Raw genomic sequence first — 24,534 nt, forward strand, 5'->3', positions numbered from 1 at the left:
TTATCTGCTGTTCAATGCTTCGCAAAATTTATCAAAATATGTCTGGAATTTTTTTCAAATAACTTTCCCATGATACAATGACATTGCATGTTACAATGACATTGCATGACACAATAAGATTACGTGACGTTTATAATATATATTTTTTTTGTAATAACGAGTTTTCTTACCAAAGAAAAACATTCCCCTTGCTCCATGAATTACCAAAAATCATTAGCAAAAAAGCACATCACAAATTTAACTAGTAACAGTATAGGGAATTTTTAAGAAGGTTTGGCAACCCAAATGGCAGACATTCGTGTTAGAAATTCGTATTCCAGACTGTTGGAATTTCCAAGATAAGTGAAAGCTGTGTTCGATAATAATACATATAAAAAATACTGTTACTATGCTCTAAATATATAAAACACAACACATCATGTTATGTTCATTGCATATATTTTTTTAATGCCTAAAAATACCGAAAATATGTTTGTGCCAATTGTAGTTGATGCATCTTTTAATTTCTGCACACAAATGTAATAAGATTCATGATATGCAGACTGCATTTGTTTTTGCAGTGTCATTGTTACAGAATTATAATTATGGCTGATTAATTGAATGGCTTTCTAGTTTTTTGAAATTGGTAATGAGACTTGGATTAGCTTGTCAACAAGAAATAAAAAAATGTAGATTTGCAATCTTCATTTAAAAAAGTCCTTTTTCTTTAATTTTCATACCAGTGATATTGTCAATACGATACAACCAACTTATCTTTGTTTGCAGAAAATACAGTTACATCACCAAATATTTTGTTTTTCCTTTTTTTCACATATAGCTTATTAATTATAAAAGAATACGAGAAAATACAGAACTGACATTAACACAATTTTTTAAATGATACACAATTTGATTACAATTATGATATTCATATTTATGGAATTTTTCTTTACTCTAGCTTTTAAAATGACAACCAATTAAAACATCCTGTGTTTTTTTAATTACAACCGAAACTAAAAAAATAATTAAAATTAATTTGCAGGATAATGACAGTTGTCCTTTAATGTTTATTTTCTGTAAATTAACATCAACAAAAGGTGGAATGTTAAAATATGCTTACACGTAAATTTAGGTTTTCAATATAACTAAGATTCTAAGGAAATACTGATAAAAAAACGAAAAAACAGTAAATTTAAGAACTATTAATAAATCAAAATGAAATTTGTCGGGATTTATATTTTATCATGCTTTATTTATTTTTTGCAAGCACAAGGTATGTATATATATTTTTTTGTCCTTTTGTTCGTCTTTGTTTGTCTTTTTTGATTTTTTTGACTTTTGTTTTTACTTCAACTCCTTATTTTTGTAAAAAGTGTTTCATGTGGATGATATAAATTGTGGCAGCAACAATTTCGTGGATGATTTAATTTAAAATAATTTTGGCTATCATTTTTAGGTTATGTATACTTGTTTATCTTGTTCTGCATTGTTATATGATTGTTTTTGTTTCTGTTTTTATCATCTTGTTTCTAATTTTTTACATTTTCTTTAATTTTTTATTTTCATTCAAGTTTTTTTCTACTTGTTTATGTGAGTCAGAAATGCTTGAAATCTTGAACAGGCCTATACCAGGCAAAAGTTTACAATACATATTTTAGTATATAATATTTCCTTTATTTTAGATCTTCAACTAAGATTTGCTTCCAAGCCACAGATAAATACGAATAACAGCATTGGTGCCTGCAGCTATTACTCCACCACTAACCTGAATAAATATGTCTACCTGTTACTAAATGATACAATCAGAATAAATTTAACATCTTCAGATTTTTTAGTCTCCACACCATCAACAAGCACGACATTCAGTACAGATACTGGAGCTCTACCAAGCACATCATCCCCACTAAGCACACCATCACCACCTAGCCCATCGTCACCAGGAGACACAACATCACCACCAAGCACATCATTAACAGGAGACACACCATCACCACCAAGCACATCATCACCAGGAGACACACCATCACCACCAAGCACATCATCACCAGGAGACACACCATCACCACCAAGCACACCATCACCAGGAGACACACCATCACCACCAAGCACATCATCACCAGGAGACACACCATCACCACCAAGCACACCATCACCAGGAGACACACCATCACCACCAAGCACACCATCACCACCAAGCACACCATCACTAGGAGACACACCATCAACACCAAGCACATCATCACCAGGAGACACACCATCACCACCAAGCACATCATCACCAGGAGACACACCATCACCACCAAGCACATCATCACCAGGAGACACACCATCACCACCAAGCACATCATCACCAGGAGACACACCATCACCACCAAGCACACCATCACCAGGAGACACACCACCACCACCAAGCACACCATCACCACCAAGCACACCATCACTAGGAGACACACCATCACCACCAAGCACATCATCACCAGGAGACACACCATCACCACCAAGCACATCATCACCAGGAGACACACCATCACCACCAAGCACACCATCACCAGGAGACACACCATCACCACCAAGCACACCATCACCAGGAGACACACCACCACCACCAAGCACACCATCACCACCAAGCACACCATCACTAGGAGACACACCATCACCACCAAGCACATCATCACCAGGAGACACACCATCACCACCAAGCACATCATCACCAGGAGACACACCATCACCACCAAGCACATCATCACCAGGAGACACACCATCACCACCAAGCACACCATCACCAGGAGACACACCATCACCATCAAGCACACCATCACCACCAAGCACACCATCACTAGGAGACACACCATCAACACCAAGCACATCATCACCAGGAGACACACCATCACCACCAAGCACATCATCACCAGGAGACACACCATCACCACCAAGCACATCATCACCAGGAGACACACCATCACCACCAAGCACATCGTCACCAGGAGACACACCATCACCACCAGGGACACTTTCGCCGCCCCCTGACACACTACCAACACAATTAACACCTGCTACTCCAATAACCCCAGATCTGCCATTAACACCTCCTTCCTCATTTTCACCAAGACCACAACGAAGAAAACGGAGAGATGTCAATGGAAATACTAGTAACATTCTAAACGGTACAGAAATTCTCTTTACAACAGGACCCTATCAGATAAAAAGCTATAATGAACAAGGTTACTTTCAATGTGTTATTTTCGATGCAAACAGGATGTCAAGTGAAGTCAAGTCGGAAAGATCTAACTTTGTACGTCTTGCAGGTATGTGATGATTAATCAGATTTTTTATACAAAAAATTAAGTGATGTTTTCGAACTAATTATTTGTGTTACAATCTAGATCCTATGTTTACTTCTGATGAGAGTAATTCTGAAGTCTTGGCAGCTGGTAGCATTAGATTTCCTGGTTGTTTATTCGAATCTCCTGTAAAATTGCCTGCAAACGCTACTTACTGGCTAAAAAATGGAAGCGAACGATTAGTGGTTTATTCAGATCCTCAGTTGAGTAATGTCAACATGTATAAGTTTAATGATCTGGTACTATCATCAGTGAACTTGACTGCTGGAGGTTTTTATCAATGTGGGATAACAGTTTTGGGACGTCAAATTCTGTCTAAAAAGAAATTTTTGACTGTTCAAGGTAAAAAAAACTTCTATTTCGATGCTAAAGGTACCAAGGGCTTTTAATCTAAAGAAGCCCTGTTTTGGGGAAAAATATTTTGTTGTGATTGTTCAGATCTGATACAAGTTCTTGTTCCAATTATTTATTCCTACTCTCTTTTATTTTATTCTTTTTAAAACTATTGTATGGATCTAGATTTATAATGCTTTCATTAAAACACCTAGCATATCAAGTACATATTTTTATTTTTCATTTTTTTTTGATCTCCTTGATTAGGACTTTAGAAATCCTAATTGTTGTTTGTAAGATGCTATAACTTCTTTGCGTCGATTAAATGCATAATCAAAGTTTATACTTAATTATCATTTTATTTCTGCGGTTAAACCAAATCCACATGGAATATAAAGTTACTGTCCGTTTTCCAAAATAAGAACATTGAGAAAAATTTTATGCACAATTTAAAATTTGTTGCTTCGTGTGTTTTTAAGACAGTCCGAGCATAATCTAGAAAACCTGAACAACCTTTACAATTCAGGAATTATAAAGTATCAATAAAAATTCAGGTAAGAGTTGAAGAGTTTTGTTTTGTAAAACTAGCTGTCAACCGTCTAAATTTGAAATTATTGTTTTCTTGAAAATTTTAGTCATGTTTTCTTGAAAATTTTAGTCATGAAAAAACAAAGAAAATGAAATTAACTGGCCACCCTGTTCTGCACATCCTCGGTGCAAAACGTTTAGCTTTTTTTTTCTCATCAACAATCATTTTGTCAGCAATCATCACCTATAAAACTACCTAACATCAGTTAGAATGTCGAACATTCTGTCAGCATTTTAACTGTTTTCAATGTATTTATTTATTTATTTTTAATTACTAGAAATTACAGTTGTTGACACCCGTTCACCCAGGGTTGTTTCCAATGGTGCAAGCCGTTTTATTACTGGTTGCAAATTTGAACTACGAAGAATAAGATCTTCAAGATTGGATGAATTGAAAATAAATGGATATTGGCTTTTTAATGATACCATACGCATAAACGTAGAGAACATAACACGTTCTCGCAATGAATTGGAATTTCCTAATTTAAATCGAAGTTATTACACACAGATTGGATCATATCAATGTGCAGTCTTTATACAAGATTTCACAAAACTTCCCACCTTTTCACGCAAAGTTAACCTATCCAGTTTTGCAGGTAAATATAATATATAACCTTACATAAAAAAAATTTGCAAAACCTATTGTTATCTTTTTTTTACGATTTTCTATAAAATGCATTTGTGTGCGCAGCCAAATTTTATTGCAAGGATTTTGCAGCAGAATCAAATCAATATTCTACTGCATTTTTTTACGTAGAATGTAGTAAAAATGTTGATTATGATCATGCAACCACATTCTGCTGTGTGCACTTAAAAGATGTTGATCTTCTCCCCGCAATTTTGTTCTAGTTTAGAAAAGTAGTTACGGGATAAGTTATTAAATGGAATATATCCAATGAATAGAACCAACATTATAAATTCCATAATATATTTATTAACTTTGTGATTTACACCTTGCTTTGAAATTACTATCATTAAGATATTAAACTTTTTTATGTATAAGAGCATTGATATTAATCCCAATAATTAAGAAAACATATACATTAACAGCTTGCTAACATGCATAATTTTATTTGTATAGATCCGGTATTTCTTTCTACGCCAGACACCATTACAGTGACTGCTGGTCTGTCACTATTAATCACAGGATGTAGATTTCAATCTGAAGTTTTCTATCATCCTCGTGACATGTATTTGTTGAAAAATAATACAGAGAAGATTTTTGTTGGTGGAAACGCAACATTGTCCAATGAATCTCAGTATGAGTTCCCAAAAGTTCTTATCGCAAAAGCAAGATTTTCTGATGATAATTTTTATCAATGTGCTATACATGCAAGAGGTCACATGACAACTGCAGTTTTGTCTGAACCATTTCGTATTAAGGTTGAAAGTAAGTTGTCAATGTTTTTTAAATCTTATACATATTTTTCCTAGATTAACTTTGTTGCAGTTGCTTTCTTTTTTTGTTTTTGTTTTTATTACACATTATTATTACTTTTTGTAGGTGATGGAATAACATCAACAAATAATTTTCTCCTGCATTTTAGGTATCGCTGTAAACTTTATTGGTGCTCCGTTGATTAACCGAAACTTGAACACAAATATGGTTCATTTAAGATGCTCTTTCAGTGCTCCTCAAAACGTTGTTTTTACTGGCTACTGGCTTATGGATAACAAGACGCGTACTGATACAACAATAACGTATAATACAACTAGCGAAACTTATGAATTTGAACGTTTAATTTTAAACTCCTATGCTCAAGCTGGAAGATACCAGTGCATTGTTTTCAACCAGACATTGATGAGAAGCCTACAAAATTCATCTTCTTCATCTGTTATTTTTAGAGGTAAGTTCAGTTTTAGCTTATCATAATTGTCCAGTAATTTTGTTGTTTGTTGTCAAACTATGTAAACGATGGGGTAGGCACTTGGAAATATTCTTCATTGTCATTGTCACCACCACTATCATCGGCAGCAGCAGCCTAACATCAGTTTTCTATGTGTTGGATAGGTTATATTAATGTCCTTTCTTTAATCTGATCTAAACTTTGGTATTTCTTTACTTAAATTCCTCTCTATCAAGTCTGTCCTTATTACCTCCTGCATAGTCTTTTTTCGGTCTACCTCTATGCTTTGGTCAGTAACTATCTTACCCAATTATCCTCCTCTATTTTTTCCATATGTCCCAACCAACTCAACCTTTATATCTTTACAACATCTTTGATGCCACGTATACTAACTACTACTTATTACAAGTAAATTTAAAATAAACGCACATTTTCTCTATGTTTAGCATACAGATAACAACTACATTCTTTTTTTGATCAAAATATTGCTTTAATTACATTAATTTTAGATCCTGTATTTTCGAATGAAACAATGTATGATGTAACTGTTGGCAATTCTATAATTCTAAAAGGGTTATCCTTCACTTCTGAAGTCATCGTTTCGCAGGAGAACGTGTATTGGGCAAAAGAGGTTTTTCAGGAAAGGAAGCGGTTGAATACAACAACAAGTTTATATAGGAATAATACCCATTTGTTTACCTTTGGTGATCTGAAACTGCTAAGAGTAAATTTCAGTGACAGTGGCAGTTATTTTTGTGTAATCGATGCTGATGTGATGCCTGCACCTGTATTTTCCAACAGAATATTTTTAGCTGTCTTAGGTAAGTTCTCTTACATGTAATAACTGTTTATTTCCAGACCCATTTGATAGAAAACTTTAACTAAGTGTTATTTTGCCAAATCTATTTTCTTTTACATGAGTAAAAGAACCTTTGGAGGTTAGGTTCTGTATTTTTGAAACATTTTGCAACAGGTAATTTTTTATACAACTTTTTAAAAAAATTGTAGTGTCAAGGTGATCACATTTTTATTATTATCGTCATCATCATCGTCGTCGTCGTCGTCGTCGTCGTCGTCGTCGTCGTGTGTGGAGCTAGTGTACTTGACATTAGGCAAAAAGACAAAGTGATGACCATATTGTTTAATGCAGCAGAATACATTTTTTACACCATATACTTATTTTACCCTTTAACATCTTACGATTGTGGAAATTTTCAGAAAAGAATAAAAACTTTTACTTGATTTTCTTGGGAATTTCAGCCTTGGAAGGAGTTATCAAGTCACTGTGCTTCTCTTTTATATCAGGTACAACAGCACAAGAGTTTCGCAACCCCTTGAAGGGTTATTTATATGTATATTGGGTGTTAAAGGAGTAGACTGTAAAAATAACATGTGCAGACTCGCTGGTACAGGTTAAACTTCATTATTCCCACTACTAATACATTTTTTTTCTTTGTTGTTCTAGACCTGCAGTTCAATTTTACACAGAATTTAACTCAATCGCGGAGCTTGTATAATGGTATATTAGAAATTTCTGGGTGTACAATAGAAATTAAAGATGGGCCTTATGGAGGAAAGTTAGAAAGTTACTGGCTACTTAACGATTCACCAATATTACGAACACGAGAGGTTCATCAGATGATTCCAGGCCAAAAGATTTACAGTAAAAAGCCACTTACTCTTCAATATGCAAACGAAACAGGACTGTTCTCATGTGGATTCAGAAGTCGGAGGATTGTTAAATCACAGTCTCTTGAGTTACGATCTGTTCGAGGTATACTTAATTTGCCTATTGGTTCTACCTTGCTTCTTAATAACTTATTAATGTCATATTGCATATCTAACCAGTATTTTAGAAGCAATGTTTTGTGTTTTTTGTGATTAAGGAGCTCATTTTTTTAGCATGAAGATAAATACGGGATTAAAAATATCTGCATTGTTATTTTGGAAAAAACATGTTGTTATATTGATCGTTTTCAATTTTGTAATTATCTTTAATCTCCATATTAATAGTAACCATCTAACTGTAAAAGAGGCTGATGTTATGTTAATTTTTTGGTCGAAATAATATTAGAAAAAATACAGTTTAAATTTTGCAGAGCAATTCGAATGTGTGTCAACTGTTCGAATGCGCGTCAACTACGTATTTATCAAATCCTAAATTATTTTTAATTTTAGAGCCTAAATTAGTTTCACAGCCACAAAATCCTGATTTGCTTACACCTGGTGCACCACTAACAATTAAAGGGTGCGTTTTTGATTCTGTGGTGCCATTGGTTGAAGGTAGTGTTTACTGGCAAAAAAATGACAAAATTGTTATAAAGTCTTCCATTCTTGAGTTGAATAAAAGTGAAAATAATTTCAAGATGGAAGATTTATATATTCCTCAAGTGAATTCCAGCCATGAGGGTGAATATCAGTGTGTCCTGTCTGTAGATTGGTCTGACGGGCAGATCAAATCAAGTAAAGTAGTTGTTGATATACAAGGTAAGTGATTGGCAACTTGAGAGCTTATTAAAAAGGAAAGATTAAATCTTTTAACTTGCAGAAATTTTGTTAGAATAAAAATTGCATATTACATTCTGTAAACGATTGTTCTCGAATACACAAGTTGGGTGAAACCTTCATAATAGTCCATACCCCCCAAAAAGGATAAATTAAAATATCTCAAGGTAAAATTAAATTCTTTTAAAAAATGAAAAATCGTTCATTTACAGTAGCTGAAAATTTTGATACAGGGAATTTTTATTGGGATAACTGCTATAAACTTTGTCCATAAAAATCATGATGTTTCAACCCGTAGTCCCTTTACTAACTGCTAATTTTGAAACGTTTGTGTTCAAGTGATATCACTTGACAGTTGTTTCATAACTTTTACAGGGTAGAGTGAAGAAAATTGATTTTTAATGTTTTTTTTTTTAATTTCTAGTGGAAACTAAGTTCATTAGAAAACCAAAATTAACCATCACAGACAAAATGGTAACTATCACTGGCTGCGAGTATCAAGCAAAGACGAATTTGAGAACATCTTCCTACTGGCTTTTTAATAATAAGTTCAAAGTGAATACAAGTAATTCTGTGCAACCATTCTCCAATGGCAGTAATGTGGCGAAAGATAATGAGTACTGGCATGCGTTTCAAGAAATTCGCATCGTTCACATTCGTGACGTTGGTTCATACAGATGTGTGATTGGTTACAACGGTACAAACATTACGTCTGAAGAAGTGAAAATTACAAGGATTCCTGGTAGGCTTACTTTTAATATTTCAAATCTTTGTTTTACGTGTTTTTCTCTAATTTTTTTGTCTAAGTATTATGATACTGGACAAATTTTTACCATTTTATTGTTGCGTTTAGAGAAATAAGGGATCAAATTCTTTATTGTAATGGATTTTAGCAGAGTGAATGTTCTGCTTATTCCATGCGATATCTCTCGTACAGTGGCCAGTAATAACATGGGCAGAGATAGTTAGCAAAAATAATTTTGTAGAATAAAAATGTTGGCAGTTATATTTTAAGAAATCTTATGAAACGTTTTACTTGTTTTTTTTGTTGCTCTTATCAGCACCAATTTACAGTGAAGGACCCGTCACTCGAAGAGAAACGTGGAAGATTGGTGATGCAGTAGAGATCGTTGGATGCAAATTCAAATCTGCTGTCCAACTTGAAAACAGCAGCATCTATTGGCTAAAAGATGGTTTTGAGCGAATTGAGGCCTTTGTAAAGGACATAAATCCATTTATTCAAGTAATTACGACTCAACAGGGTTCCTATCAACATTCCAGTCTAGTGTTCCGCAACTCCAACTATACACTACAAGGCTATTATCAATGCGTCATTGACGTGCCGAAATATTTAAACAAGCAAGTTATATCAGAGAAGGTGAATATACAGTTTCAAGGTTAGTATTCAACGATGTTTGTTCATTAAATTATAGCGACGTAATTATACCCAGTCGAGATGGTATCTAATTAATGCTTTTCATACTAGACATTTTTTCACTTTACTTTTACTTTTGTTAGATATATCTGACACACGATTGACTGTAAGGATTGACGAAACATTCAATGATGCTCTGCTTGTCCCTACATCACCGGAATATATTGAGCTGAAAGCAAAAATTGAAAAACAAGTAGGACTGTTTTTAACAAATACTTTTTACTCTCTCTTTAATGTGTATTTACTGTAGAGTTGTTTCTTGCTTTTTTAAACGAATAATTTAAGATGCAGAAAATTGCTTTGAAATAAAAAAACGCATTATAAAGCATGCACACGTTGAACTAAGAATTAGCCTGGTAATATAAAGTATATCAAACATCTAAGTATTTATTTTGTTTGACACATTTGTTTTTTGTGTTCCACAATGAGTTGGGAACATCAAGTAAATTAACAAAGCTAAAATTCACTGCGTATCAGTTCAGTTTTTGAAAATCTTAACACTCTGGATAGAGTTATTTTATTCGTGAGAAGGCAAAATTTATGCAGGCAAAAGTAAGACAATTCTTTGATTTTCACGTACATCCGTTATTGAAGTAACAGGTGGTATATGTATAACAGATTGTCTACATATAATAGGTGGTATATATATAACAGATGGTGTACATATAATAGGTGGTATATATATAATAGGTGGTATATATATAATATGTGGTATATATATAACTGATGGTGTACATATAATAGGTGGTATATATATAATAGGTGGTATATATATAATAGGTGGTATATATATAACTGATGGTGTACATATAATAGGTGGTATATATATAACTGGTGGTGTACATATAATAGGTGGTATATTTATATATAACAGGTGGAAGACACATAATAAGAGGTATCCATCTATTTATACACTATTTTTCGTATTTTTTGTTGTTGTTTAGGTCGAAGAGAGTTTAAAAGACAGAGATACTGATGCTGGTATAAATAGATTCGTCGAGGTGTTGAGATTCACGTAAGAATATTTCTCCTGTGTCAGCGATTAAAATAACTGATTGATTTCTTTCATTTGAAGCTATTTCTACTAATTGACAGTTATAGATCATATTTTTAAATCGTTGATTATTCTGCATTTTACCATATTTCCGAGTCACACAATCATTCTGCGTTTTACCATATTTCCGAGTCGTTTGTACACCATTTCAAACAGACGGCGTTAGCAAGACAGCCAGACAGACAGACAGACAGGCGACTTTCCTCAATCACTAATTCCCTTCTACACCAGAATAATTTTTTCTGAAAGAATAATGTTATAAACATGATATCTAGCTACCATCCATAATTTTCATTTTGGAACTTTTTAAAAAAGTTTAGAAATAAAATAAAACTTTTGTTTGTTTGTTTTCTTTTATAGAGAAGGCAGCATAAATGTAGAAACGCGAATTATTTACACGAATGTTACGGATGCCGAACGATTATTGAACTGCAAACAGCTTCCCGCACTTTTTACAAGGGATAAATTTTCTGGTTTAAAGGTACAGTCAGTCAGAGTTAATAATTTAGGTAAGTTAGTTTGAAAATTAATGCTCCTGCCTTGTTAAGATTTTTCTTTGCGCCAAATATTTTTTTCATATGAATTTTCACACTAGTCCTATTTAGGTCAACCATCTGAGAAGTTGGGTGAAATTTAACTACATTACATTAACGCCAGATATACATGCATGATTTTCAACTTGTTTAAAATATGCCGCCACAAAAGTTGCTTCGCGTTCAGTAGATGGTTTCTAATGGGCTGACATTTGTCCGAAACGGAACCAGACATTGCTCCTTTGAACCTTATTTTTTTTACTATTTTATCGCATTCGTTTGAGCCTTGTTATTTATCTGGTTCCATTGTTTATTAGATTGTTGTCATGAATCAAGAGCAGGAGAGGAGTCCTTCAAAGGAGAATACAATTTCAACGACACACTTGTGTTGAGAACAGTTACGGATAAATGTCGCTATCGCAGTTCTGGACAAACAACCCATCGACAATGTGTTCCAGATCTTCAAAAAGGCCCTCAATGGTCACAAGTCAATTTGACAGAATGCCTCCCGAAGAATGAAACAACGCAGAAATTGTTAGAACTAAGCAATGTAGGTTCGCTTTTTTTTGGAACAGTTACACACTTTACCGCAGTAACCAGTTAAAAAATGGCCCGTGCGAGAGGATATTTTCCTTGTCGACTTATGTGGTTAATGTTTTATTTGACTACGAAGCATCTATTCTAGGTTGTGGTCTGTGGTGTTAACATTTCAGCGAATTGCTTGAGTGCAAACAATGTATCAGCGTCTTTAGCTGCCACTGTCCAAGATGGTTCCTATATAACCACCCAACAAGATGTTGCATTTGCCACAGATATAATATCCAGCGTGGTGAAGAATATTGACACAAATACGACGATTGTACCTGAAGACGTAAGTATCCCATGTTTGTGGATTGCTATTTTGAATAAAAGTTCTGACGCACTCTCAGCAAAAGGGAATTGGAACTTTTGTTTTTTCCGTATCGTTTACGAGCATCGCCTTTGTTTTGTTGTGCTTCAAGAAAACGCAGTAGCAGTGACATTTTTACTGGAAACGATGTTATTTTTTGTTGTTAGATGTTTTTAATGTTGGGAATATGTTGCGATCATCAAATGACCTTTTTGTTGTATTGAATATAACCCACCCATCATCCTGACATTGAACTAGCAGATCGAATTTTTAAATAAAATCCATCATCAGGAGTCAGTTCAAATTATAATTTTTCTACTTTACTTATTTCCTTTAGGTTATCGAGAATATTGTGAATACAACAAACAATTTAATCCGCGCTGATATCCAAATCATAGCTAAGGCACAACTTAATTCCCAGTCCTCCACAAACCTACTTAGAAGTCTGGACAATTTAGCGCAAAAGATTGGCACAATTCTAAAAAAATCAAACGCGACTTCGCACAAGAGCAGTCGAAGTAATATGGCGCTCGCGGTTGCCTACCTTCCTAAGGCAAACCTTTCTATCTCTTCTACGCAGACGTTATCTAATATGCAACGAGTTGTCATTGCAGAGGATACACTCCACCGCGGAACTAAATCGCGTGAGATTCTTTCTGAATTAGGAATTCCAGAAGAAGCCTTTCAAACCGAAAAGGCCGTGATATACTCCTATGTGTTCAAAAATAATGTTTTATTTATTCCACAAACACTTCTTAAACAGAACAAGTTTCAACCTGACGCACATTTAAGAAGGATTGTTCAAAGTAACGTCCTCTCAGCTACGGTAGCCGACACAAACGTTGCAAATTTAAGTACCCCAGTCATGTTGAGATTTAAGAAAATCAGAAGTCTGGAGGAGGAAGGGCAAAATACCTGCGAATTCTGGAATTTTGGTAAGTTTATACTTGTATTGCATTTGCTGGGTTTATTGATTTATTTTTCGCACAATTCTGCCTAGCTTTTATAAAAATCTATCATACGGAGTTATTCGCTATGTGGAAAAAATGAGACGTTATCGCAAAATCGTTCGGGTACTACAAATTGTGTGAAGTTGAATTTTAAGAGTTTTTTATATTTGTTGACACATTTTAGAGTTGGGCAAGTGGTCAGATGACGGTTGTAAGAAAACAAATGAATTGGCTACTGGTCACGTGGTTTGTACGTGTGATCATTTGACTAACTTTGCCTTGTTACTTGATGTTTCACAATCGAATAATAATCCATTGGAACTTCAGATCGTCACATGGATTGGTTGTGGTATCTCACTTGCAGGACTTGTTTTAACAATACTCACCTACTTGCTATTCCAGTAAGTTTTGACACTTTTTTTTTGTAACTAATTTATCTAGAGTGAATTATTCGAAGCATGCTATCTTGTTCCCTTTTTTATTCCAAGGTTTACCTTTTAAAGTTGTAATTATATTGTGATTTTAAAGATAGATAATTTATTAGAAGTTAAGAATCTCGGGATTTGTGACAAAACTTTGAATATCAGTACACTATTTTCGTAACCGAGGCTAAGATTTTGGTTTTAGCGTAATAGTTGCAAGGTGAAGCTATCTAGTCTTTGAAAATCTTTCCATAACATATACTCGGGATTTGTGACAAAACTTTGAATACCAGTACACTATTTTCGTAACCGAGGCTAAGATTTTGGTTTTAGCGTAATAGTTGCAAGGTGAAGCTATCTAGTCTTTAAAAATCTTTCCATAACATATACTTATAGTTATATAGAATTAACAATTTTTCTGTTGCCCAAATGTGGGTCGTGCTAACCACGCGTGAAATCTTCATGCTACAAATAACAAATGCGATATAGTTTACCGACTCGTCTCCTTTATCAATACCCGCAACATTTTGTTTGTCTGTACGCAAGAAAAAAGTCGTACTAAAAACACGACGTGTAAATAGTTATACATAATTATTAAAACAACAAAGCGCCACTGTTTTTATCTCAACTTTTGTGCTGTACACGTTGTCTTTGTATTTTAGAAGTCTTCGCAAGAAACTGGCTCCAAAAATCCTGATTTGTTTATGTGTCTCCTTGGCAACGCTACTGATATTATTTTTATCTGCTGTCGAAGCTTCAACTAATCGTTCGAGTTGCCAGGCTGTTGCTGCGCTACTTCAGTACTTCATTTTAACTACGTTTTGTTGGATGAGCGTGGAAGGGGCGAATTTATATAGATGTTTCGTTAAAGTTTTTAAATCTGGTGGCGATACAGTATTTATGGTGAAAGCATCGATATATGCGTGGGGTAGGTCCAGCTGTTTGCTGTTTTTGTTTAAAAAATGATGACTCTTGAGTGTGAAGTTGTGATTCATAAGATGTATTTTTATTCCAGCTTAATTTTTATCGAAAAATAAACTTACATTATGGTACATTATATATCTACCCCATCAGCCAACTTTGATGGACTAAATATTTCTTTACAAAAACCATTTTTCACTTTTATGGGATGGAAATATTGTCCGCAGTCAATTGTTTTTACATATTTGTACTTCTTTAAGAAGAAAAAAACTCGGGAAAAGTAAAGAATAATACTGTAAACTTAAAGTTCCCAAACACATTTTTACAAAGGTAGTCTTGTTGTTATTTTTTAAATTTATACTTGGACCAGATTTCTCGTTTTATTGATTGGACATATTTATTTATCGAATATACTTTTCATGGGAAATGGGTAGAAGTTAAATATGGATAAGAGGAGGATTCCCTGCCTATCAGAGATTCAAAAAGTATAGCAGGATATAAGAAGTGTAGTACTCTATAAACTGTTCACCTACTTAAACGTCTTTCGAATAGTGCAAGATATTGTGTCACGTTATGTCATTACCGTAGCTTATACTTTATCGGCCTTTTTTTGTTAGGTTAAAATTTTGACAAACCTATGTTTCAGGTGTTCCACTAGTTATTGTTGCAATCACGGCTGGAGTTGCACCTCATAATCTTGGTAATGACACATTGTAAGTATATTCTCTTTCATGTGACAGGGTTACGATTTTAATGCGATATTTTTGTGGGGAGTGGAGAGTGGCACTATCATCACCCCCTCATCGGCAAGTTCATTTTTTGATTATTTTGGTAAAACTACCATATTACCCTCAACGTGCTAACCGACGACATGTTTGCTTGTGTTACTTCCAAAAAGCTGAAAAGAAGCAAAAAAATCGCAAAAAAAAAGAAAATTCGGATTAATTTTTTTGGTAAATAAAAATATCATGACAATTTAAACCAAACACAGTGTGCAAATAGCCCTAGCCATTTCTAATGAAGATATAAGTGAATTACATGGGAATTTCACGAACCTAATTTTTTTGATTTTCACACGAAACAAATAACATGTGGCGAGTTTAAATACTTTATGTAAGCACTCTTTTGCGTATTAAAAACATGATAGTTATTTTGAATTCTTTCCACTAACGAGTTTTTCTAAGAAGAAACACTGAATATTGTGTTGTGATTGGTTAAAAGTTTACATTAAAATATTTCGCCGCTAAAAAGTAGGAACTGTTTCTACTGTTCGGCGAAGCGAATTTTTTGAAGCAAAATGAAAACAATTAAAACTGCGCATGCTCAGAAACATTTCGCCGGCGAATTCGTCGTTTAATTTGCTTCGTGAAAATCCTCCTTTAGGTTACGCCATGTTAACGTCTCAATAAAGATGTAAAACATTGACTTGCGATTTTCTTCTTTTAGTTGTGTGGTGAGAGGACACTCATTCTACTACGGTGTGTTATCACCAGTTGCAATCATATTGCTGGCCAACTTCGTCGCGCTTGTTTTAGTTATGCGAGGTCTTTCAAAGGGATCAATGGCAAAGTCCAACAAGAGCGCACAAGACACGTTAAAACAAGCCAGAATTGCCTTTATGTGTTCCGTACTGTTAGGATTGACCTGGGTGTTTGCGCTTTTAGCTGTGGGTAAAGCGACGACCTTTTTTCAGTGGCTTTTCTGTATTTTCAATTCTCTCCAAGGTTTTTTTATCTTCGTCTTTTATACCGTGAGAAATAAAGAAGTACAAAGAGAATGGATGAAATGCTTTGGGTTGGATGGACAAAATAATGAGGCTTCATCCACAGGAAACCGGCCTGCTAAGTTGCGTAAAAGAAGCAAGAAAAGTAAGTATTTGTGAATGAAAGGTCACGTGTCGCGTTCTTGGTACCAGAGTGTTTTAGTTTCGTTTATTTTTAATAGAAGGTTTGCATAGAATTTCATGTCAGAGAAAAATAAAAATCTTTCATCTTTTTCGCGAAATAAAAGATTTTCGTGCTCTATTTCATGGCGATCCAAATAAGTGAAATAAAGTTTCATTTTATCCTTAAAATGTCAATGTAAACACAATTTTCACGTAGAGAAAATTGTTTCGCATGACAGGTGCAAAAAACTATTGCGCATGTGCAAAAAGTTTATTGTGCATGTGTAAGAAGTTATGACACATGCAGTTCCCCATAAGCTTGATTCAAAAAACTTCAATTTAAATACAACGAAATTTTATTGCGATTTGATTAGATCTAATTTCGTCCCCGACACAAAACTCCATGTAAACGGTCTCTACAACAGCTTGAACGTACACATCCGAAAAACCTTTTTCTTCAGGTCGCACCATGTCAACTGGGAATGGATTGTACAATGTTTCATACGATAATGTCGAACTGACAGCTTTTGATTCAGGACATGGATGAGAAGAGAATAAAAAAAAAACCAAAGATGCTTTTTGGAATTTATTGTACTAACTACAATCATGTTCATAAATTATTGGAAAAACGGCTTTTGAGGCTTTTTTCAGAGTTTCCCCCTCTCCCCCTACAGTCAGTGTTGATTTGTGCCCCAAAATACTGCCGGCGACTCTGGAAAAGACCTCCAACCAACACTGAAGAGTGGGGGGAGGGGGAAAGTGGTTTTTCCAAAACTATTATGAACATGATTGTCTCTATAATGTGAGACTTAGTTTTTTTAAGTGGCTTTTTTTTACAAAAGCTTTGTGTGCGTTTGTGTTGGCTGAATTAAGGACAAGTACTACTTTGTCATTCCTTATACCGTGCATGCAGAGCTGGTTGGTTTTCTTGTTTCATAAACTAGGTTCCAGGCCTCCTATTGTCTGTTTGTTTCTTATTGTTTGTCGTGTGTGGCAAGAGCTTTTATATGCTTATATATTGTGTATACATGACTAAAATTGTTCTTTGTATAACATAGACACTTTGTAGTATAAAAGAGATGGAAAACACACACGTTCCACACACGTTCCACTCAAGTTCCATAGCCAAGTGTACAAGAGGAGACTGCAGTAGCACACGTTCCACACGTTCCGTCAATTTTTTATAAAAATTAAAATTTACTTCAATTTCATTGAATTTGACGGTACGTGTGGAACGTATTCAATTTAGGTGCAACCGATGGTGGAGCACCTTGGAACGGGTGTGGAACGTGTGCGGAACGTGTGTAACGTGTCATCAAAGCAAAATTTTGGCTCTAAACAAGGGCAACCCCTTTTCAATTTTTTTTATGTCATTTACAGACAATCATGTTCATAAATTATTGGAAAAACGGTTTTTGAGGCTTTTTTCAGAGTTTCCCCCTCTCCCCCTACAGTCAGTGTTGATTTTGTGTTGATTTGTGCCCCAAAATACTGCCGGCGACTCTGGAAAAGACCTCCAACCAACACTGAAGAGTGGGGGGAGGGGGAAAGTGGTTTTTCCAAAACTATTATGAACATGATTGTAGCTCTCTGGTTAAAAGAGTTTTTAGCAGTTCATTTTATAGTCACTATCTATTTGTCCGGACTAAGTGAGAAGATCAAAGTTTTTATTGTAATTTCAGTGTTTTGTGCTTCGATTCTTTTATTTATCTTATATTTTTTTTACATGCTTTAAGAAAAGTAAAAGTGGGAACCACTCTTTTGATTCTATCAAATGAAACCTGTCCTTCAACATGCATGCTTATTTGTCGTGTCTATTGCGTAAATATGTTAGGTATCATCTGCATTTATTTTTTATAGTTTTGTATATTTGATATAATAATCTAAGTTAAGTTAATTATTCTATAGGTTTTCTTTCATGAATTTCCCAGCCCTGGTCCTGTAATTACAGCTATTTTAAAGATTTTGTTCTTACCACATTTGTGTTTGATCATTAAACACAACCACCTGTTATGAGCTGAATTGAAATAAAACAACATTTGAAGGAATGAACTTTATGCTTACCCTTTCCCCTTCGTTGGGCGTTCTTGAGAAGATAATTTAGAAACATTTTCCAGCGCGCTTAGTCTATGACGGGCAACCTAGTTGCCGGTCATAGACTCGAACGGCCGTTTGAGACGGTGTTTTGAACTTACTGAAATACAGGGTAACCACTCCTCCTTAAATTCCTTAAATAACCTTAGAAAAAGAAAATCTCCTTAAAAGTACTTAAATATACTTAAAAAATTTTAGCTATTCTCCTTAATTTCTCCTTAATTTCTTATTTTTTCTGATCGTAGCTTTTTTGGAAATGTGTTCATGGATTGTTCATCACCAGTAAAATAAGACATATTTCTCTGTTATCTTAAATCCTATATTTTATATCTTTCAGGGCATAATTAATATGGATTTTTGTATAATATATATAATTTTCTATCATTGAACATAGTATGTAACATTAAAGATAGAGAGCTAAAATTGGTTTTCTCCTTAATTATCCTTATTTTATTTTTTATGCTCGTTCACAGCAAAAAAACTTCACTTAAAAAATGTCAATTTGTCTCCTTAAATATCCTTAGTTTTGTTCTCATTTAATTAGGGGTCACCCTGAAATAGTTGTACAGAGACCATCGTAGCAATGTTCATCACGTAAGTTTGTTTACACTTTCCACGAAGACTCGCTACTGTCGAATTCCAAAATTTGAAATTTCTTAAAAATATTCGCATCCTCTAAAAAAAATTCGAAAGCGTTGTGCAGTAGAATCTTTAGTTTAAATCAGGCTACGTAAAAGCACTTATCATTTGATTTTTGATATAGGATCTCTCAACATGGCAAAAAAGCAGAATGCGGAAAACAAAAGTTTGAAATTGCTTGTGCATGTTGGGGGTTTCACGTTTATCGTGGATATATAGGAACCAAAGTTAGGATAAACGCTTTAAATCGATCAAGAAATAAGCAATATTCATGATTCCTTTGCGATTTTATTGGGAGACAAATTTGTAGAAAAGCTGACAGAAATAGTTGGGCATCTCGTGAAATCAGCCGTTTTTGCCATTATTTCATAAATTTTGGTGAAAATTGGAAGCTTGTGTTACTTCTTCTAGGTCCGAGTCTTTTAAGCTAAAGATATGATCAAGGCACTTTCTCCTAACAAACCTAGCTTAGCTGTAAGCCCCCCCCCCCCATGGCGGGTCCAAGGCGCAGCCCTGGAAACTTTCGCTATTTTGAGCCTTTACCCACTAAAAACCGTTGACATGCTGAAATCTATGTAAGGTTATTATATCTAACCAGAACTCTACGTGGGGTAAGGTTATGTAAAGCCTCTAAACAGTTAGCTTAGTTAACTGAGCTTTTTTCGAGGTATCAAATTCAGTTCCTCTCAAAGGAAAGCTTAGACGCAAACAAACGTCAGAGGAAATCCCTAAAATTCAAATCAACCTCATAGCAAACCCCTAATTACAATCAGCACAAAGTTGGCGTGGTCACTTCTTAAATAAGTTAGGAATTCATTTTATTTGTTCGGGTAAGTGAGGGCCATTCGCGCTTAAAACAAAGGATTTACCGATTTCGGACCACGTAAGAATGCAAAGAACAATGGATAAATTAATCAAAAAGCGCGGTCAGTTTTCTGACCGCAGAGAAATCTTAAGCGTAATTAGACAGTTGCAAGATGTTACGTTATAGATCTTTAAGGCGCCTGGTATCGCGTAAGGCGTTACTACATAATAAAGCGGGCGGTGAGGAGTGGGACTAGGGCGGATGCCTACAGAGTCGATCCTGAAAATTTAGGATGAATGAGTTGTACATGTGCTTCCAAGATGGCGGACGGACGGTGTATTTGTTTTTGTTTTTTTCAACATTTAATTACTAGGTAGTGCAAAACACTCGTGGTCAACGTTGTGTGTTCACTTTTCAGCAGTAAGCTCCTTAGTTCTGGCATTGGCGTGACAGGAATAAAGATGCTAGGGTTTGGTGAAAAGAGATCTTTTACTGTGGATTTCTTCTAACGGGAACATCGTTGAGGATATAAACTACTAGTAGATAAGGCCCGTGGAAAAACCCACTTAGACAAAAGGCCAATGAAAAATAGGTTGCTTTAGACGTTTTTCTGACGTCAGCAGTGCATATACAAAAAAAATGTTCTTAAAATCTTACACCAAAAGTCAATTGTCAAATCACATTATAAATCCTCCACACAAATCGTACACCAAATAAAAAAAACGGCTTGCAAGGTGTAAAATCTAGTTGATAGAAAATTGCAACACCAAACTCACAAAACTGACAGTAAGAATACCGACAGTTACAACACTGACAGTCACAACATGGATAATAACGCATCTCAAAATGTACATCTTTTAAGTGATTATGCTGAAAACCCTCAGTACTTTATTCTGAAATGTCAAAAAGGAGGCCTGTAAGAGTTAGCAAAAATCAACAAAAATAAGTTTTTTACACATAAGTTTTTTACCATTAAAAGCTTATACAAAAATATGAAAAAGCCATAGTTTGGAAAACATCAATTTTAAATCTAGACAAATCAGTCATTTCAGTTGCATACCATCCTCTCCCACAAAAATTTACACAAAATGTAAAAATCAACCAAAATTTTCTCTTAGTTCCGTACTGTCCTTTACCAACAATTTTAACTCTAAATGTCAAAAAATCAATGAGCAAAGAATAAACTTGAATTAACAAAGAGATTATGTGTAGAGCGTGAAACACTAATCAAAATAATGCATAGAATCATGTACAACACCAACAATAATAATAAAATCAGAAATAACACATCTCAAATATTTACTTCGTTGAAAACCTTTAATATTTCAATTAGAAGTGTCAAAAAACATCAAATTTATATCTGGAAAATCATTTATTCTGTTACATATATACTATCCTGTTCCCCAAAATTATACACAAAATGGAAAAATTAACCAGTTAAGAACACAAAATTTGTTTTCGTAGTAAGATGATCTGTAGTGACCTTTACCAACCATTTTAAAGGTGTAAAGATATCATTTTTGGAAAACATACTAGTGTATATTCGGTCCGTCCTCACAAAAGTTTACACAAAATGTAAAACAGATCAGTTTTCGAGGAGCATATCCAAATCAACAAAAATCAGTTCATTTAGCATATTTTGTATTGCCATTGCCCATAAATTTTTCACAAAAACGTTATGAAACACATCAAATTATAGAAAAATCAGGCATTTCATCTCTTAATAATACACAGACTGTGTCTGTTTGTAACAGGCAAAGTGGATATGCTTATTTTCCTTTGATGTAGCCGAAAAAGTTGTCTCAGATGTTAAAATTTCTGACGTTACAGCACAACGTAATAATGTCAATGATTTTTCACTTAGGACCAATTTGGGTAATTTTCCCAAACCTGGGTCCCAAAATCCTTTTCGGAATGGGCGGGTTGATGACGTCATCAAAAAACCTTCAAACCCTAATATTTCTGCAACCATTTGTAAAAGATGCATGATCCTATACATTTTCTTGATCAGCGTTTCAAGATCTATACGATGAAGGCAACAGGTATAAAATTTCTCAAAAATTTTTTTAAGGTTTTGACGGGTCTTTGCTGACGTCAGCAAAATTTTTAATCCCTGATATCTCCTTAGGCGTTCGTTGAGAACATATGATCCTGTACATTATTTTAACCAGCATTTCAACCTCTACACATTACAGACAAAGAATAAACAAATTTCGCGAATTTTTATATCTGCACTGCACTGCTGACGTGAGCAAAACGTCTAAAACTACTTTTTATTGACCTTTTGCCTAAGTAGATTTCTCCACAGGCTTTATAGACTAGTAAAATATAAAAAACAAGTTTTAGTCAGAACAATTAGTAATTTTTTCATCATCAACAAACACAGTTATTACCACAATTTTAAAATTTTTAACAAAAACGTTAAACCATGGAATTTTCAGTTTACAGTTTAGTTCTCCCCAACTCCCCAAAGTTTATAATACAAACTATGAAAAAGCCATTAGCTTACACAACAGCCTTCAGTGGAGGCCAATTCCACAAAATTTGTTCTATCATTATCTTGCAGGTGGTCTTTTTTCCACAAAAGTCAAAATTTTAAAAAACAGCAGTTTGCAACACAAACAAAAACGCAAACAACCTTACCATCTTCTTATAAATTAAAATAAAGTCGTAACCCACGTAAATTTCCAATCAAATCTCTACAACCCCGGTAAAAATAACCTGGCTTTTTACATGTAGGCTGACAAAAGTTTAACAGGATGTCAGAAATAAAACAATAAAAAATAACTTAACACACACGCTTTAAATTCTGAAAAAACTTATTCCACTTGTCATATTGCACGTGGTCCCCTTGTAAAGTTTACAGGAAATGTGAAAATAATTATACTCTTATGGGCATAAAAATACATCCTACAATTGATCATCCTACCTGGAAAATCAAGTCTTTAAAAGATTTTGTAGATAGCTAGCTAGCTTGTTACATCATAATTCATGCTCATGAAAGAAGAGAAGTTTGGAAACTAAGGTAGCTAGCTATAGATAATTAAAAAAGACGAATAACAACATAAGTCATATAGGTTAGAGCTAGCCATGGGAATGGTGAGTAGGAAGTGGCTAACATTAGCCAGCTATCAGTAGCTAACACACCCAGTTAAATATACTTAAACTGGGAACACTTACTTTATTTGGAGAAACTTTCGCGAGTCCAAAAACTCGCAAAGTTGTTTCGATAAATTTTCATGAATTTACAAATTGAAATATTTTCGCGAGATAAACTTTCGCAAAATACGAAATTGGAAAGTTTTGGCGACATAAACTTTCGCGATTTTGTGATTATGAACTTATTTTTTATGTTCTTATAAAAAAGATGGGCGATATTTCTTATGATAGAAATCTTCATCAATTCTGCAAACCGTGTCCAGATTCAAAGCTAATAAGGTAGGGTCTTGATCGACCAAGGGATCAATATCATGGAAAGGCTCTATCGACAGCAGCTTACTTAATTTAAAATTTAGTGGATAAACTTTCGCAAGGCGACTATTTAGAAAGTTTGTACTGAATAAACTTTCGCGAATTGCCATTTTTGAAAGTTTTGCGAGACAAAGTTTTGCGAAAAAGGCCAAAAAACGCGAAATCCTCGAAAGTTTCTCCGAATAAAGCAGCTAAAACTAAAGCTATTTATGCTTAGTGAAACAAATATAACGAAAAACAATAGTAATGTAAAAATATGACATTAGAGTGAGTTCAACAAACCAATTTTTTTCGTTTGTTAGTCAGCTAACAGCTTTATGTAGCATTTTGAATTTTAGGACAAATACATTAGTTACGCGCCAGGGCCTACATTAATTATGCAACAATTTGTAAACAAATATGGCTACATACGTGTTAGAATATAAAACTTTAAGAATTTGAGGCTTTTAGGTGGCTTTTCCTGAAAAAAGGGAATCTGGTTGCTCCAGCGACATAAAAACCAAACGTCTAAAAAATTAGCCGTTAAATTTATTTCAACAAATCAAATTGAGTCGTTTTCATCTCTTGATGTAAACAAAGTAAACCCGCTAGCAAAATGGACAAAAAATTTTTGGCGACTTCAAAGAAAATTTTTGGTGAATTCAAAAGAAAGAGAACACATCCACTATGACTGTCACATACACTTCATGTTATTATATAAGATTATCAAGTGTAGGTTCGATGCCTTCTGATTTATTTGAATTACTTTAAAGTCCTAAGAATGCCTTTGTGTGAAGAAATGGACTAATACTTGCTTTGCTTCACATAGCGCCCTTATCTCTTTTCAAAGCCAAAAAAGCTTAC

At 34.3% G+C, this 24,534-nt stretch overlaps 1 protein-coding gene across 1 annotated transcript; it reads left to right on the forward strand.

The window, feature by feature from the left end:
* Positions 1-966: 966 nt before the first annotated feature.
* Positions 967-18,587, forward strand: LOC130655905 (uncharacterized). The gene is made up of 22 exons (XM_057458718.1): positions 967-1,252; positions 1,662-3,284; positions 3,363-3,662; positions 4,520-4,837; positions 5,323-5,631; positions 5,789-6,088; positions 6,598-6,909; positions 7,554-7,862; positions 8,267-8,575; positions 9,018-9,335; positions 9,655-9,990; positions 10,112-10,221; positions 10,973-11,043; positions 11,443-11,591; positions 11,933-12,165; positions 12,301-12,486; positions 12,842-13,439; positions 13,639-13,855; positions 14,539-14,804; positions 15,444-15,510; positions 16,244-16,665; positions 17,144-18,587. The coding sequence occupies exons 1-22, from the start codon at positions 1,195-1,197 to the stop codon at positions 17,227-17,229; spliced, it is 6,897 nt and encodes a 2,298-aa protein (XP_057314701.1). The 5' UTR covers positions 967-1,194; the 3' UTR covers positions 17,230-18,587.
* The last annotated feature ends 5,947 nt before the right edge of the window (positions 18,588-24,534 follow it).

Source organism: Hydractinia symbiolongicarpus, chromosome 8 (genome assembly GCF_029227915.1).
Source record: "Hydractinia symbiolongicarpus strain clone_291-10 chromosome 8, HSymV2.1, whole genome shotgun sequence".
In the NCBI taxonomy this organism is placed as follows: Eukaryota; Metazoa; Cnidaria; class Hydrozoa; order Anthoathecata; family Hydractiniidae; genus Hydractinia; species Hydractinia symbiolongicarpus.

Coding starts and splice junctions, on each gene's coding strand:
- LOC130655905 (XM_057458718.1), top strand. CDS start 1,195: ATGAAATTTGTCGGGATTTATATTTTATCATGCTTTATTTATTTTTTG. Junction 12,487..12,841: donor CGACGATTGTACCTGAAGAC/GTAAGTATCCCA, acceptor TATTTCCTTTAG/GTTATCGAGAATATTGTGAA. Junction 14,805..15,443: donor AGCATCGATATATGCGTGGG/GTAGGTCCAGCT, acceptor CCTATGTTTCAG/GTGTTCCACTAGTTATTGTT.